At 39.3% G+C, this 18612-nt stretch overlaps 1 protein-coding gene across 1 annotated transcript; it reads right to left on the reverse strand.

Moving 5' to 3' along the window:
• Positions 1-1166: 1166 nt before the first annotated feature.
• FABP7 (fatty acid binding protein 7) lies at positions 1167-5232 on the reverse strand. Its single transcript, XM_040239013.1, has 4 exons — positions 4783-5232; positions 4155-4327; positions 3408-3509; positions 1167-1538 (listed from the first exon to the last, which is right to left on the reverse strand). The coding sequence occupies exons 1-4, from the start codon at positions 4853-4855 to the stop codon at positions 1488-1490; spliced, it is 399 nt and encodes a 132-aa protein (XP_040094947.1). The 5' UTR covers positions 4856-5232; the 3' UTR covers positions 1167-1487.
• Between the last annotated feature and the right edge of the window lie 13380 nt (positions 5233-18612).

An 18612-nucleotide genomic window follows, 5' to 3' on the forward strand; every position in this document is an offset into this window, starting at 1 on the left:
GACAAGAGAGCCAGGTTCAGTCCTTGGGTTGCGAAGATCCCCTGGAGAAGGGCATGGCAACCCACTCTCGTATTTTTTGCCTGGAGAATCCTATGGACAGAGGAACCTGACAGGCTGCAATTCATGGGGTCACGAAGAGTCAGACATGACTGAAGCAATTTAGCATTCACAAGAGAACATGGACACATTAATCTCATCTTCAGTTTCCTCATCAGCAAAGTAAAAGTAGTACCTTCCCTACCTGCTTCACACTGTGGGTTTGAGAAAATGAACAAAAATCATCTTGTAAACAATAAACTACCAAATAATGTTTGTAGTTTACAAATGCAAATCTTAACCAGTCATAAACAGGTATTGACTTTCCTTTGGCCAACTCAGTTCCACCAACCTCCCCCACCTCCCTGCTTCCCTACTACCACACACACACACAGAGGAATTCAGATGCCCTTTGCACACTCCATTTTATCCATTATAGCACTTCTCAACTTAGTTCAGCTCAGTGTACTTGCCTGGAGACATATCTTTATGGTCTGGGATAAAATTCATTGCCTGTTTCTATCTACCTTTCAATAAGAAACTTGAAATTACATGACATTTTGATTATATGAGACTTTGATTATATTTACTTTTTAATAAGGCATTTTCATGTATATCAGCTTGCCTCTTCAGACTACCTGTTTTTAGTATCAAGAGGTCATTTGTGCAGCTCAGCTCACCATAACAAATCTCCTTTGGATCCTAGCCAAATTGTCTATGGAAGTTCCAACCCAAACATTTTCCACATTTCCCTAGGCTTCTGATTTTCTTTTAATTGGATAATTATTTTACAGTGTTGTGTTGGTTTCTGCTGTACAACAACTGCAGTCAATCATAACTATATATATATTTCCTCTCCCTCTTGAGCCTCCCTCCTACCTGCTCCCATCCCACCCCTTTAGGCCAGCACAGAGTACCAGGCTGAGTTCCCTGTGTTATATAGCAGTTTCCCACTAGCTATCTACTTTACACATTGCTTATATTTTAAATTAGTATTTTAAGCAAAGTGCTAACTTCCCCAGCCTAATGTTATACCAGAAAAAAAAAAAAAAGGCTATTTTACTTAAAACTTTCTAATATACAATTCCCAGCCAGATTAGTGAGTGATATTAAAAACAGCAACACATTTCTCACGGGTGTAAGATTTTTTTATTCCAATTTGATTTGCATTCCAGTGGAAATTATAGCACATATTCCCTTCTTGATTTTAAAAACAGTAGCTTAAAAATTTAACGTGAATTATAAAATGTGATAAATTTGCAGATCAAAGATAGCTTTGATTGCTTGCAGCAACAAGTTTTTAAAACAAGGTTTAAAGTCATCATTTTCCACCTCCACACCAAGATAACCTTCTAATTAGTGATCAGCCGCACTGTAATAGCAGTTTAACACTGAGACTTGAGTAAACAGAAATATTGTAGAGCTTCTCCAGCCCCAGGTCAGGATGTTTTCTACGCCTTCTCATAATGGCGAACAGCAACCACATCGCCAAAAGTAAGAGTCTGAAAGATTCCAAAAGATAACCAAATCTTACACAGGTACATCAGTGGTTGTACCTACTGATTATCATTTTAAACATTATCATATTATTATCTTAAAGATTATCATCTATATGATTTAAGTATTATACAAAAGAATAATGGCATTTACAAACATTAAATGTTGAATGCTCAGTCATGTCCAACTCTTTGCAGCTCTATGGCCTGTAGCCCACCAGGCTCCTCTGTCCATGGGATTTTCCCAGGCAAGAATACTGGAGTGAGTTGCCATTTCCTCCTCCGGGGGATCTTTTCAATCCAAGGATCGAACCCACGTCTCCTGCATCTCCTACCTTACAGGCAGAATATCTAAAGCTGAGCCACTGGGGAAGCCCTAAATGTTGTATAAAAACATTTTCATTTTTTTTCCACATCTTCATTTTCTAAAAAGAAACCCCGATATTTATTGAGTGAGTGACATGTATACATAGTTCATATCTCTGAAAGAAATATGAAAAAAAACTTAGATTAACTATCTAGATTCAGGTCAAAAGAATTCCTTTTGCCTTAAATTATCAGGGTAATTGGAGCATTTTAGCTCTCTCTTTTAAAAGTGCATAAAATTTATAGTAGGTTCTCATAATAGTTTACAATTCATGACCTAGATAAATTTTGAAGTTTTTAGACAAATGGTATTTGCAATGACTTGGTCCAAAAGCAGGAAAAGGTAAACGTACAAATGTTCTCAGTGCTTTGACTGTCGCGCTTTAGTCTATGTGAAACTTGGTGGTTATGTAGCTATAATGTGCACCGTGGGCTCTTGCATCAAATCCAACTTGAAGAATTGCTATAAATCCTCTTTACAAAATTTAGTGTTTTTTTAGTGTTCATCATTTTCATGTAGTCCTGTGATTTTCAAGAGGATAGCATGCCCTTGTCACCCATTACTTTCATTTCCTTTTTTTAACTCAGTCATGCCTGATCACAGTCATATATACCAAAGCTGAACTATCTACTTTTTTGTCTTCAGGGAAAAAAAAAAACGAAGAAAAAAAGCATAAAGGAGAACTGGAGAACTTCCAATTGAGTCTTTTATAAATGAATCGCGCGCTCTCTCTCTCTTTTTGGTGATGATGATCACTGCAGAAAAATGTGGCCAAATATTCATCAACGTGAAAGGAAAACTGTCCCTCTGCTCCCCACCCCCACTTCCACCCAGGAAAAAAATGTGAATATGTAAGTCCTCTATCTGAACCTAGAACAGCTGGTAGTCAAGGGAAGGAGAAGAAAACTAGTCAATAGTCTTAAGTAACAAAACCAAAAAACCCATCCTGCTGTTATCTCAGAAGAAATACATAAAGCAACTCCCATCCAAGAAAAAATCCAAAATGATGTATTGACTTCTTCAATGTCATCCATTACTCAACTCACCCCAAAAAGTGTCTAGGGTGCTAGATGAGGATAAAACATTTTCCCCAGTTTATGATGCTACTCCACAATTAGATACATTATTTTTCACCTATTTTCTATTTTATAATTTTTACAAGACTATCTGGTATTTAATAGACATATTTTAAAGGCATCATAAAATTAAAAAGGACTGGAGGGAAGTAATATCAAAATAGTTCTCTCTGAGGGGGCAGTAGAAGGGAATTTTATATTTTTGTTACATTTTCCTGTTATATTCTAAATTATCTGTACTGAACTTGTAAAACTTTTATAAACTAAAATATAAAAAATTTCACATGATTAAATATCCTTGCTAGTGACTTAATGTTATTAAAAAAGGAAAGATGGGAGAAAAGGAGGGAAAGAGGGACAAGGAAGGAAATGGGAAATTTGAAGGGCAGTGGGGGCAGGAGGAGAAGCAGGAATGGGGATTGCTCTACTTACCATGACCATTTTGCCATCCTTAATCTCTCTCACAAAATTTGTTTCTTTGCCATCCCATTTCTGTACATGAACAAGTTTGTCTCCATCCAGGCTAACAACAGACTGAGACCACCAACAAAATGGAGAACATAGCAATAGGTACAGATCAGATTTCTGATATGGAAGTCAAACAGATTGGTTTTTCAAAGAGTAATGGTTGAACAAATAGTGATCAATTAATTATCACAGTAGTACCATTTCCTCTGTTGCTTCCAGAGTTAAAACTCTGAGAAAACTCTAATAAATGATAATTCGATTGAAATGTGTACATTTAGATGCACAAATTATCAGGCACATAAACTATCAGAAATAAAAATCCTAAACTAGTGCTTTCTGAAGAATCATCCTACTCCTTTAAACAGGGTCTTAGAATGAGGTAAACTTGATTAAGCCAACTTGAGGCAAAAGAGAGATTAAACAAAGTACAATCTTTCTTTTAAATGAACACCATGAAATACTTTCTGAAATACAGATTTGATGCAAAATGAGAAATACGTGGTAAAGAAACAGATTGGAGATTTGAGCTATGGTAGCTGCCCATTATTCAGAACATAAGCTATGGGACACTAGAATGCAAAATTAACCCTGGGTCTTTCTCTCTGAAGTGAAATACTGAGAACATTTTCCACTTCCCATCATCTAGGAAAAACAAAAACAAAAGTTATTCTCTCCTCCCCTCCCCACCCCAGAGGAAGGAGTGCTCCTTACCTTACAGTTTCTGTCGTCTGCAGTGGTTTCATCAAACTCTTCTCCCAGGTGGAAACTAATCTCTGTGTTCTTGAATGTGCTTTGAGTCCTGATCACCACTCTGTCCCCCTCCTGACTGATGACCACTGTCGGCTTAGTCACATTGCCCACCTGCCTAGTGGCAAAGCCCACACCTAAAATAGTAAAAAGAAGCGATACAGTTGGTGGCAACTTCCAAAATAGCTCATCAAGCAGGAATCCACTTTCCTATTCTGGAATCCAGGTCGTAAAGTGTAAGTTTCATTAGAGTACGTTTAGCCCATCAGTTATGCTGGACGACTACTGAGCCTTAGTCATCTGTGGATTGCCAATTTGGAAGCATAAATAAGAGGATGCTGGAAAGAAAGCTGAAAAGGCACAGAAGCTTCACAATCTTCACAGAATACTTGGCCCTAGGCAAGAAAGCGGACAAATGCCAGATTTAAAAAGCCCTTCCGTGGAAAATGGTTTTTTAAAATCAGCACGGCACGTGATTATGACAATGGGATCTGCTTTTGTCTCTTGCTAATCGGATGGGTGAAAAAAGGAATCCGCGAGTATCTGAAGCTGCAGGTTTAAGAAGAGAACAGCACATCTTAGTTTTACCTACCAAGCGCCTTCATGTACTCATCGAAGTTCTGACTCTCCGTCAGCTTCCAGGTAGCACAGAAAGCCTCCACCATCCTTGCCCGTTTGCTTCAGAAGCAGATAAAAGCGGCGGAAACGGGGATCTCCGGATCGCAGGGCCACTGCAATTCCAAAGACCCCTTTGCACCTCACCGCAGCTCCTGCCTTTTTATTTAGAAAAGAGGCTGGCAGAAAGCCAAGGATTTGAATTGCAAACACATCGCTCCGGCGTCCCTCTTTCCCGGAGGTTGTTGAAGGGGCAGGGGATGGGAAGGCAGCGGGGCGGGAGGCTCGGGAGGTTCCAATCCTCGTTGTGATTGGCTCGGGCCACTGGGTTAGCGGGGTAGGTCGCGTTCCTCTCGGTCCTCGCAGCGCAGCCCTTCTGCCTGAGAAATCTCTGCGAAGGTTCAATGAGGTTGGAGGCAGGGAGCGGAAAATGAGAGAGGGTCTTTCAGATTCAGCTTGAAAACTTGGCAAAGGCCATTTCAGGCTGTGAGAAAAGAAAAAAAAAAAAAAAAAACCAGCACAATAGGACATTCAGATTGATTTCCGTTCATGGCAAAGCTGGTTACAAATGAGGACCTCCCCCCCCCTTCACTTCAAGGAAACCTCTGAAATGCCAAACTTTTCAAACAAAGGAAGCTGAATAGTGTCTTTTATTTTTCTCTCATATTTATAGGAAGAGCAAAACACGAGCTAGAATATGTCCAGCCAGGGAAAGACGAGACATAAATGCCTCTCCTAGACTGTGCTGCTGAAAGACTCCTCCAGCGGAGTACTAATGACACCCTGATTTTTGCCTCTTCCCAACATGAACTGAGTGAATTTAAAGATCCCATTTTTCTTTCTAAGGAGATGAGAACCAGACTGAGATGGAAAAGGGACCTAAGGGAGAGTATGGTTAGGATTCACTAATGAGCTATAGTAATAAAGCAGAACCCACTCTTTACCGCACTCCTTCACATAAACTGGACAGAAGTTCATCTGATAAGATTTTGAATGACCTGCTCGCTAGAACCTTTTGATTTCCCGAGGTCACATCTACATCTGTTTGGTGGTTGTGTTAGCAGTAGACGGAGGGGAAGAATTGGAGCAGAGTGGGAGTCTGAAGACTCTGGACCCTGGTTCTGGAGTCCAGGGGCTTCCCTGATAGCTCAGCTGGTAAGGAATCCGCCTGCAGTGCAGGAGACCCCAGTTCGATTCCTGGGTCGGGAAGATCTGGGGAAGGGATAGGCCACCCACTCTAGCATTCCTGGACTTCTCTTGCGGCTCAGCTGGTAAAGAATCCATCCGCAATGCGGGAGACGTGGACCCCGTCCCTGGGTTGGGAAGATCCCCTGGACTAAGGGAAAGGCTACCCACTCCAGTATTCTGGCCTGGAGAATTTCATGGACTGTATAGTCCATGGGCTCTCAAAGAGTAGGACAAAACTGAGCAACTTTCACTTTCACTTTCTGGAGCTCAAACCTTCCAGTCAATGACTGCTGCTGCTGCTGCTGCTGCTAAGTCGAGTCAGTCGTGTCCGACTCTGTGTGACCCCATAGACGGCAGCCCACCAGGCTCCGCCGTCCCTGGGATTCTCCAGGCAAGAACACTGGAGTGGGTCGCCATTTCCTTCTCCAATGCATGAAAGTGAAAAGTGAAAGTGAAGTCGCTCAGTTGTGCCCAACTCTTCGCGACCCCATGGACTGCAGCCCACCAGGCTCCTCTGCCCATGGGATTCTCCAGGCAAGAGTACTGGAGTGGGGTGCCATTTATAGTCCCCTAAACTTGCCATGGGCACTAGGCAGGACTTGCTGTTGTGCTGACAGGAACCTGAAGCTACCAGAGGCTACAGTAAAAAGTCTGAAAATCTGAAATGAAAGGGAGCTCCAGAGGGAGCAAAGCTTGTAGTAACATCAGACACATCTGACATCATTTCAGCCTTTTTAAACCAACTCCCTGAAGATAGCCCCACCTAGGAATTTTTCATACTTTTTTTTTTTTTCTAAATCTAAGCCACTAATTTATCCATTTACACAAACCATCTTTATGGTAGAAATTCTCAAACCAATTTATTTTGTTACATCAAAATGCTTTTCTATGTTCCACTTAATAAAACATATTTAAGCTGGTGGAATGGTTAATTATTATCCTAAAATGTAATAGATCTTTTCTTTTTCATAGTCTAGAAATGTAAGATCAAGATTGTTGAGAGAAGGGACCAGGTATTAGACATACTCATCATTGCTCCTTACTGAGTGTGATTCCAAAATATTTGTTTACCTAATTTATGTCTTCCATTCTTTAGATAAGTAGCTTTTGGTATATTTATTCTAAATTAAAGCATATATTTCTGTAATGCAATTTTTTCACACCTTATATAAAACATGAAAGTCCAGCAACTTAGAGATAATTTTTTTGGAATAGTGTATTAATTTAGTAATAAGCAAAAGAGAATATTGCTATGCAGATGTCTATAGCAAAAATTTTAGGAAAAGCCACTTGACTATTTTGTAATTTCCTAACCTAAACTGACACATTTAATCTTACTATTTTTAATTGTTCAAGATACCATAGATTTATAACCAAGAACAATTGCTTTCAAATAACAGGTAACTTGCTCTGTTTATTGAGGACTTTATTAAAAGAGAAAGTAAAAGAATAGAGAAAAGATTGTGTTCTGCTAAGGAGGATTCAAGTATTAATAATAGATTGTTTTTCAATTTTCCTAAACCTAGGAGTAATTTATGATCCTGCTATGGCTTTTATAATATAAGTACATCCACAGATTTAAACAAGGAAAGAATCTGACAGATTGACCCTTCTCTCAGGACTATTACCGTTATATAGGTAATATGGACTCTAAAGAATCTATTTATAAAGACTATTTTTAATAGTGAAATAAAAGAAACAAAGGAAGTTGCTTTGGGAGATCTTGACAAAATCTCCACATCAGGCTGAATCTCCGGGCACCTGCTTTATGAAAATTTCTTTCTTAAGGAAACAGAAGGTTTTAATAAAATTTTAACACTGTTCTTGAGCCAAGTAAGCCAGCCAAGGTCTCAGAACTATTTCCTATAAAATATCCAAGGATCTTCACCAAAAGAGATTAAATAACATTCAAAGTACTTGCTTGAGTTTCTTTTCTTTTTTTTTTTTAATATAAATTTATTTATTTTAACTGGAGGTTAATTACTTTACAATATTGTAGTGGTTTTGAGTTTCTTTTTGTTACCAAATAACACAAAAGAAAATGCTAATAGGTTATCTTTACAGTTGGACATGATATGTGATTACACCATGAAGGAACTATTTATTGACCCACAGTTAATAAATGACTCATGATAGCTAATATCTTCAGCCAACGCCTTTTGCTGCAACTGTGGTCTGTCTTGTGCACCAGTCTCTCCCCTCAAGCAACCAACCAGCAAAACCAACTCTAGGCTTCAGAAATGATAAAGACTCCGACCTTCAAGCCAGAGGGAATGCGATATGGATGATGGAACTCAACAGGAGGAGGTGTGTGGAAAAAGACCTGTGACTTGGCTGTCCCTTGTTGTTGTGAAATTTTTATATTGTTATGTTTTTAAAAGTGTGGACTAGACCAGAGAGGAGATACACCTACAGGTGTGGCACAATCTTGAAAAGAAGTGCTGTTTCATCCTCTTCTCCTGAAGTGAGGAAACCTAATACAGACAAGCTGCCAAGGTTTGGACTGTCTTTCCAACATCCTTCTCATTCTTTTTCCCTTTCTGCAGGTTTCCCCCTTTGTTTACCTCCCTTGGTCCAAGTATTCCACTCTCCATATTTTCATGGGCATAAAATGCAGAAGAAGTCCTTTACTTGCTTCTAGATCTGACAAAGAGACTTGGGAGAGAAATTTGTTCCAAGTTAGTTTAGGAAAGAGTTATGGACCTTCCCTCTCTTCAGGCCGTCTATATCGCCACAACTCTGCTGAGAAACTGCTCCTCTCAAGTCCCCTGCTTACTTTCCAATTGTCTTTTAGAGGTTAACTCAAATATTCACTCTGAGAAGACTGGATCAGACCCCAATTATGTCACCTATGGTTATGTTTATATCTTTTTAAACGTGTCATCAGTCCAGTTCAGTAGCTCAGTCGTGTCTGACTCTGCGACCCCATGAGTTGCAGCACGCCAGGCCTCCCTGTCCATCACCAACTCCCGGAGTTCATTCAGACTCACATCCATCGAGTCGGTGATGCCATCCAGCCATCTCATCCTCCGTTGTCCCCTTCTCCTCCTGCCCCCAATCCCTCCCAGCATCAGCGTCTTTTCCAATGACTCAACTCTTCGCATGAGGTGGCCAAAGTACTAGAGCTTCAGCTTTAGCATCATTCCTTCCAAAGGAATCCCAGGGCTGATCTCCTTCAGAATGGACTGGTTGGATCTCCTTGCAGTCCAAGGGACTCTCAAGAGACTTCTCCAACACCACAGTTCAAAAGCATCAATTCTTCGGCACTCAGCTTTCTTCACAGTCCAACTCTCACATCCATATATGACCACTGGAAAAACCATAGCCTTGACTAGACGGACTTTTGTTGGCAAAATAATGTCTCTGCTTTTCAATATGCTATCTGGGTTGGTCATAGCTTTCCTTCCAAGGAGTAAGCATCTTTTAATTTCATGGCTGCTGTCACCATCTGCAGTGATTTTGGAGCCCCCCAAAATAAAATTCTGACACTGTTTCCACTGTTTCCCCATCTATTTCCCATGAAGTGATGGGACCAGATGCCATGATCTTCGTTTTCTGAATGTTGAGCTTTAAGCCAACTTTTTCACTCTCCTCTTTCACTTTCATCAAGAGGCTCTTTGCTTTCTGCCCTAAGGGTGGTGTCATTGCATATCTGAGGTTATTGATATTTCTCCTGACAATCTGGATTCCAGCTTGTGCTTCATCCAGCCCAGCATTTCTCATGATGTACTCTGCATAAAAGTTAAATAAGCAGGGTGACAATACACAGCCTTGACATACTCCTTTTCCTATTTGGAACCAGTCTGCTGTTCCTCGTCCAGTTCTAACTGTTTCTTCCTGACCTGCATACAGATTTCTCAAGAGGCAGGTCAGGTGGTCTAGTATTCCCATCTCTTGAAGAATTTTCCGCAGTTTGTGGTGATCCACACAGTCAAAGGCTTTGGCATAGTCAATAAAGCAGAAATAGATGTTTTTCTAGAATTCTCTTGCTTTTTCCACGATCCAGTGGATGTTGGCAATTTGATCTCTGGTTCCTCTGTCTTTTCTAAAACCAGCTTGAACATCTGGAAGTTCACGGTTCACGTATTACTGAAGCCTGGCTTGGAGAATTTTGAGCATTACTTTACTAGCGTGAGAGATGAGTGCAATTATGCGGTGGTTTGAGCATTCTTTGGCATTGCCTTTCTTTGGGATTGGAATGAAAACCAACCTTTTCCAGTCCTGTGGCCACTGCTGAGTTTTCTAAATTTGCTGGCATATTGAGTGCGGCACTTTCACAGCATCATCTTTCAGGATTTGAAATGGCTCAACTGGAATTCCATCACCTCCACTAGCTTTGTTTTTAGTGATGCTTTCTAAGGCTCACTTGACTTCACATTCCAGGATGTCTGGCTCTCGGTGAGTGACCACACCATCGTGATTATCTTGGTCGTGAAGATCTTTTTTGTACAGTTCTTCTGTGTATTCTTGCCACCTCTTCTTAATATCTTCTGCTTCTGTTAGGCCCATACCATTTCTCTCCTTTATCAAGCCCAACTTTGCATGAAACGTGTCATAAATGTAATTAAATGCCTGTGTAGCTAATTGTTTAATATTGTTCTCTCTCATTAGAACATGAGTTCCCTGGAGCATCTATTTTAGCATCTGTGTCTTTTATTATCCATTGTGCTCTATCCTTATCTTCTGTTACAGTCTCAAGTTCATAGTGTTTGTTCTACAATGTTAAAGGCACGAACAAATATAGAGTGTGGACATAGAGAATCAGAGAACTTCAAAAAATAAGAATGAAAGCAATTGTATAAACGGTCTTTTCCAAGTTTCTATTCACACTTTTCCTCTCTTTGCAACCTATATAATCCTTCCTGTCCTGTAGGATGGGCTTCCCTGGTGGCTCAGGTGGTAAAGAATCTGCCTGTAATGCAGGAGACCCAGGTTTGATCCCTGGGTCAGGAAGAGCCCCTGGAGAAGGGAGTGGCAAATCCACTCCAGGATATAGTCCTGTTTGACAAGGATACCTAAAAACTCTTCCTCATACTGTCCATGGAGTTCTCCAAGCAAGAATACTGGAGTGGGTTGCTATTTTTCCTTCTCCAGGGGACCATGTTTTGTCAGAACTCGTCTCTATCACCCATTCATCTTGAGTGACTCTGCAATCATGGATCATAGCTTCACTGAGTTACGCAAGCCATTTCACCACAGCAAGACTGCAATTCATAGAGATCCAGTAGTCATATACGAAAGTGAGAGCTGGACCATAAAGAAGGCTGAGCACTGAAGAACTGATGCTTTTGAACTGTGGTGCTGGAGAAGACTCTTGAGAGTCCCTTGGACTGCAAGGAAATGAAACCAGTCAAAGAAAATCAACTCTGAATATTTGCTGGAAGGACTGTTTCTCAAGCTGAAGCTCCAATACTTTGGCCACCTGATGTGGAGAGCTGACCCACTGAAAAAGACTCTGATGTTGAGAAAGACTGAAGGCAAAAGCAGAGGATGAGATGGTTAGATAGGCTGAGCTGAGCTTTGAGTAATACTTCCAGAACACACCACTGCATCATAGAAACTGGACTCCTAAGGAAAGGGTTTTCTCTACTAAAATCAGAAGTCTGGGGAATCAGGACGCTGCTTCCCCACCTGCTGGTGGGAGAAATCTCTCGCCTTAGCTGCCATTCAAGAATAGGGGAGTGTCTCCCAGAAACAGTGATTCCAGAGGCATGTCACATGGGCCAGATCTCAGGAGCAAAGTGGATGTCTGGGGTGCATTTTATCTCATCATTTAACTGAGTTTTGAATTCAAGTCTTACCCAAGCATGCATGCTAGGCAGGGCTGAATGGAGAACTCCATGGACAGAGGAGTCTGGTGGGCTACAGTCCATGGGGTCACAAATAGTCAGACACGACTGACTGATCACAAGCATACCAGAGAGGAGATTGGGAAATGTTGTTTTGCTCTCTGCTGCCTCAGCAGAGCAGAGAAAACCACAGAAGGCAGTGGGATCAAAGGTCAACCTATCCACAAACTAGAGATAACTAGATATGCTTTTAAAATGTTTGTTTAAAAAGTTAAGTTTAGGGTTATAAAGAAAAGATAGAGATCCTGCTGCTGGTGGTGCTGCCAGGCAAGAGTACTGCAGTGGGTCACCAGTGCCTTCTCCAATAGCGTTCCTAGATGCCTGGAAATATCTTACAGTAGGTAATCATTAGAGTCACTTGGAGAGACTGATAATAATGCAGAGTCTAAAGTCACCCAGGGGCTTCCCTGATAGCTCAGTTGGTAAAGAATCCACCTGCAATGCAGCAGATCCTGGTTCAATTCTTGGGTCGGGAAGATCCCCTGGAGAAGGGATAAGCTACCCAGTCTAGTATTCTTGGGTTTCCCTTGTGGCTCAGCTGGTAAAGAATCTGCCTATAATGCAGGAGATCTGGGAACCCTGGGTTGGGAAGATCCTTGGAGAAGGGAAAGGCTACCCACTGCAGTATTCTGGCCTGGAAAATTCCATGGACTACTATACATGGGATCACAAAGAGTCGGACATGACTGACCAACTTTCATTTCACTTTCACTTTCAAAGTTACCCAGAGAGATTTTGAAATAGGTAGTCTGGGATAATGCTGAACTTTGTACTGAAAAACAAAATTTTAAGTTGAAATTCTGCATATGCTAATTACATTTAATGCCTTATAAAATAAATAGTATACGCTAGTCTGTCAGAATCACATTAATTTGGATTCTCATACTTCTTCAATGCAAAATACAAGAAAAAACTAAGGGAACAGTGACCATTATTGACCCTATCATTTCAGAAATGGTGTGTAACTTATACCAAGGATAGCATCACATTTAAAATTATGTGTATTACACAATATACTTATGCCATGCTGTAAATCAATTATATCTCAATGAAACTGGAAAGAAAAATATTTTTCAATAAAAAATAATGTTCATGTGATACCAGCAAGGAAGAAACATGATCCAACTATCCTAAGAATGAAACATTAATGAAACCAATGCTAACAAGTAAAATTCTGTGTCGTAATAGAGAATATAATCTATCAGAGTGCAAATTACCAGATTTATAAAATTAAAGCACTCTATTAATTAATTTAAATGGAGACACTTCTGAAGACACTGAGAAGTCTTGCTGCAAGAAAGTATCTGGTCTACCTGGGCCTTCTTGTGAATAAGATATTTTCATACTTGTTTTCTAGAAAAGAAATCCTTGAATAATATGTTCCATCTAAATTTTAAAGTCTCTGCAACATGTAATTTTCAAGACAGTTTATTGGAACAGCTCTTGATATAGTTTGATCAGTAACATCATTAAAAATTATAAATGGGCCATTGAGATTCATTGTATTTTTTATGCAATAATTGGAAAGCATAGGAGTATTAGGTTTGTGCAAAAGTAATTTGCATCGTTGGACTTTTCTGTTTGATGTTGGAATACATTCTTAAATAAATGTGGTTTTTTAAACATCATTTTATGCATATTTCTTGCTATATTTTTTTGCTAATGACATTACTTGATATTTATTTTATATTTATTTTAAACTAGGTAAATGATGTTAGACAAAGAGCAAATTCAAGCAGTTTTCTTATTTGAGTTCAAAATGAGTCATAAAGCAGTGGAGACAACTCACAACATCAGCAACACACTTGGCCCAAGAACTGCTAACAAACACACAACGCAATGGTGGCTCAAGAAGTTTTGCAGAGACAAGCGCCTTGAAGATGAGCACAGTGGCCGGCTATCGGAAGTTGACAGCGAACCACGGAGAGGATCATTGAAACTGATCACCTTACAGATTACAAATTACCCAAGAACTCATCATCGACCATTCTATAGTCATTTGGCATTTGAAGCAAATTGGAAAGATGAAAAATTTGGATAAGTGGTGCCTCATGAACTGAATGCAAATCAAAAAAGCCATCTTGTTGAAATGTCACTTCTTATTCTATACAACAACAACAAAACCATTTCTCAATCGGATTGTGACTTGTGATGAAAAGTGGGTTTTATATGACAACCAGCAATGACCAGCTCAGTGCTTGGACTGAGAAGGAGTTCCAAAGCACTTCTCAAGGTCAAACTTGCCCTCAAAAAGGGTCATGGTCACCGTTTGGTGGTCTGCTGCCAGTCTGATCCACTACAGCTTTCTGAAAACTGGTAAAACCATTACATCTGAGAAGTGTACTCAGCAAATGGATGAGATGCACTGAAAACTGCCAGTATTGCAGAGATGCAGCTGCAGGTTGCATTAGTCAACAGAAGGGGCCCAATTCTTCTCCACGACAATGCCTGACCACACACTGCAGGACCAATGCTTCAAAAGTTGAACAAATTGAGCTATGAAATTTTGCCTCATCCACCATATTTACCTGACCTCTTGCCACCAAACTACCACTTCTTCAAGCATCTCAACAACGTTTTGCAGGGAAAGCTCTTCCACAACTAGCCAGAAGCAGAAAATGCTTTCCAAAAGTTTGTTGAATCCCAAAGCACAGATTTTTATGCTGCAGGAACACACGAACTTATTTCTTATTGGTAAAAATGTATTGATTGTAATGGTTCCTAATTTGATTAATAAAGATGTCTTTGAGACTAGTCATAATGATTTAAAATTCACGATCTGAAACTGCATTTACTTCTTCATCAACCTCATCTAAACATTATCTTTGAATGTTAGTGATATAAAATTAAAATAAAATAGGATATTAATTAATTTATTGCTTATTTCCAAAACAACTTGTTAAAACCATTATTATGATTACATTATTTTTGTTAAGTCATAGGAATGTCATAAGTCATAGGAATGACTCAACAAATGCTAGCACCCATTGATTTATTGAAGAGTAAGCCTGCATTTGAAATTGTTAAGAAAATGCCAGAATATCACAAATTTTCTGCTCTTCATATTAATTTACTGTTTGGAAATAGCTAATATCCTGCAGTGGAGATAGTAATATTAATACATAGCATAATATTGCTTGAAGAGAATTTCTAGAAGATATAGTGAATGATCAAAGTGAAAATAATAGATATAAAGAGACTGGAAATACACCCTAATTATAGATATTACTAAAAAAGACATCTAAACATTGGGTTTCCCTGTGGTTCAGCTGGTAAAGAATCTTCCTGCAATGCAGGAGACCTGGGTTCCATCTCTGGGTTGGGAAGATCCCCTAGAGAAGGGAAATGCTACCCACTCCAGTATTCTGGCCTGGAGAATTCCATGGACTGTCCATGGGATTACTAAGAGTCAGATACGACTGAGTGACTTTCACATCCCAAACAATTGGAATCAGATATGTAATGAACTAAATGATAATTGAGAAAAACTTTCTGTATGCTAAAAAATCATTCATGCTCAGTTGCTCATTCGTGTCTGACTCTTTGCGACCCCTTGGACTGTAGCCCTCCAGGCTCCTCTGTCCATGGGATTTTTCAGGCATGAATACTGGAATGGGTTTCCATTTCCTGCACCAGGGAGTCTTCCCTAACCCAGGGTTCAAACCTGTGTAGTTAAAAAATAGGTACCAATATATAGATCAAAATACCTCATTATTTGACATAATTAATGAAAATAGAACACAAGCTCTCTAATTCTAGCAATATTTTTGAATCGAAAATAATTCAAGTAAGAATACATAAACATAAGGGGAAATCCAACATTCAGTCAGAGGAAAAGATATTCATAAATCATTATAAGAAGTATGGCTGACCATAGTTTTTCACTGGAGCCTTTAGAAACCAAATAAATATAGAGCACTGATACAGAAATTTTTTTTAAGTGGTGGCTCAATTTTTTTCATCATATTGTGAACGTAGAAGAGATTTTCTCTTTGAAAATCAGTCAGCACTCATTTTCATTATACCGTTCTCATGTGCTACTTGTCTGTAGGAAGAGAATATATTAGACATTGGGTTTGAGAACTCAATTTACTCTACACTTATATTTCTCCTGCAAAGCCATAAAATCTGATTGCATATATCAGTCATGATAGCCTAGCTGACTTGTATTTGCCGAGAGACAAGATCAAGGTCTGCTGTCAAATGGTTTCCAAATCCTCATCCTCAGAGTCTGGTTCCTGAATAATTACCAACACTTTTCTGTTTTGTTGTTGAAAGCTACAATATTGTGTTAGTTTCAGGTGTGCCACATAGTGATTTGGCACTCACATAAATTATGAAATGATTACCACAGTAACTTCAAACAAAAGCTTTTGATCCATACAAAGTTACAAAAATAATATTGACCATATTCCTTATGCTGTGTATTACATCCTCATGGCTTCTCTTTTTTATAAGTGGAGATTTTTACCTCTTAATGCACTTCACCTGTTTCTCCCCTCCCACTACCCTCTGGCAACCACGGTTTGTTCTCTGTATCAACAAATCTGTTTTCATGTCATTTTGTCGGCTGGTTTGTTTTGTATTTTAGATTCCACATGTAAGTGAGATCACATGGTGTTTGCCTTTGTCTGACTTATTTACCATAATGTCTTCTAGATCCATCTGTCTTGTCACAGTGGCAAGCTTTCATTTTTTATGACTAATATTCCAACCCATAGGAAAGATACACACACACACACACACACACATCCCTTCCGCGAGGCTGAGGATCCTGAATGTTGAAAGAGACAATGTGTTCAGTTTAAGAAACTATGTTCAAAATTGCATTGTTTTGACTTAAAAATCAAGGGAAGGCATGCAATTTTTATCAAAAAGGAGATAGGTCATAAAATATTGAAGTAATTCTTCAGTTTGGGATCTTCAGCATCCTTCAGGAGAGAATAATACTTCTGTCTCTTTAAACATCTTTTTCAAAATTTTAACAGGTCAGAATTGAGTTAAAATTTATACAATTTTCAGAAAGGATTGAATCACTGTTACATGCAGTCTTTCCATTTAGAAACCATAGGTTTTAGCTCCATTTATTAAAAACTGTGGTACTTCTTTCAGCAATGTGTTTGTCTTCCATGTATAAGTTTATATTCCCAATCTCTTCAAGATAGTCTTTGGCTGTAAAAATAATTAAAAACAAAATGAAGCAAAACTCCATAACCTAGGGATTATCACCTTTAATCTTGTATCTGTTCACAACCAGCATTTAGATAAATTAATAAAATAATCTGCTGCTGCCCTACATGAAAAGCCTATTAAGAGAAGATTTTTCTTGTTTTGACTACTGTCTAGGTTCAAAACACAGGATTTCTTATACTGGCTATCTATATATCTATCCTTAGATAAATTATCTAACCCCTTTAACGTTTGTATCTTTGTCTGGAAATGATGATGTTATTCTGGGTCATCAATTTAGGTTTCTTCTTTCTCTAATGCCCTAGAATTCTTCGGTACTTCTATGTTATGTTAGTCCATTTTCAAGTTTCGCTTTATGGAAACTCTGTCTGAGGAGTTAAGAGAACTTTGACCTACTTATGTTATCAGTCACCTTGTAGGAGCCTATACTTCATATCTTATGCTCTCACCCAGATGCACCCAGCAACCCACTCCAGTGTTCTTGCCTGGAAAATCCCAGGGACGGGGGAGCCTGGTGGGCTGCCGTCTATGGGGTTGCACAGAGTTGGACACAACTGAAGTGACTTAGCAATAGCAGCAGAGGCACTCAGGATTCTAATTCAGAGAAAATAAAACAATTCCATTGACGCAAAAAAATTTTTAAGTCTTTATTGAATTTGTTACAACATTGCTTCTGCTTTATGTTTTGGCTTTTTGTTCAAGAGGTAAGTGGGATCTTGGCTCCCTGACCAGGGGTCAAACCCACACCCCCTACATTGAAAGTTGAAGTTTCAACCACTGGACCACTAGGGAAGTCCCTGATGTAAAAATTTGAGATTAAAAACGTAATCTTTTTAGGAAGATGGAGTTGGGGAAAAGAGAAAGAACTAAATAGCTATGTTTGAATTTGTCAAGTAAATAATGCTAAGTTTGCCCTGGAAATCTCATAAAATTCTCTTCAACATGAGTTTTATTAAAAATTTGATTGTTTCCTTAATGAGGACCTGTATACTAATCATTGGCAAAAGCTTTCATTTTAAATTGTTGTAGTGATACATGTTGGAGAAGGCAATGGCAACTCACTCCAGTGTTCTTGCCTGGAGAATCCCAGGGACGGGGGAGCCTGGTGGGCTGCCGTCTATGGGATCGCAGAGAGTTGGACACGACTGAAGCGACTTAGCAGCAGCAGCAGCAGTGATACATGTGCTGTTTTCTTTCAGGTATCTACGGCTGACAAAATAGCCCTAGTCAACATAAAAGGAAATGCTCAGCAAAGACTCGTTTTAATTGTTCAATTTTGAAACAAGTAGTACATTGCAGAAGACACACTTACAGATTTATCTCTGAAAATGTTTCATTTTTTCATTTGTAACATTTTGTAGCTTTATTATATCCATTTTGGTCAGTATAGCAATACACTTCAATCAGTTCAGTTCAGTCACTCAGTCGTGTACGACCCTTTGCGATCCCATGGATGGCAGCACACCAGGCTTCCCTGTTCATCACCAACTCCCGGAGCTTACTCAAACTCATGTCCATCAAATCGGTGATGCCATCCAACCATCTAATCCTCTGTCATCCCCTTCTCTTGTCTTCAATCT

This window comes from Oryx dammah, unplaced genomic scaffold (assembly GCF_014754425.2).
Source record: "Oryx dammah isolate SB20612 unplaced genomic scaffold, SCBI_Odam_1.1 HiC_scaffold_4, whole genome shotgun sequence".
In the NCBI taxonomy this organism is placed as follows: domain Eukaryota; kingdom Metazoa; phylum Chordata; class Mammalia; order Artiodactyla; family Bovidae; genus Oryx; species Oryx dammah.

What these genes read in the sequence shown, in the direction of transcription:
- FABP7 (XM_040239013.1), bottom strand. Translation starts at nt 4,855, where the DNA reads ATGGTGGAGGCTTTCTGTGCTACCTGGAAGCTGACGGAGAGTCAGAAC. An exon ending in CAGACGACAGAAACTGTAAG is followed by an intron (nt 3,510 to 4,154) that starts GTAAGGAGCACT and finishes TGGTGGTCTCAG; the next exon opens with TCTGTTGTTAGCCTGGATGG. An exon ending in AGGATGGCAAAATGGTCATG is followed by an intron (nt 1,539 to 3,407) that starts GTAAGTAGAGCA and finishes GGAATCTTTCAG; the next exon opens with ACTCTTACTTTTGGCGATGT.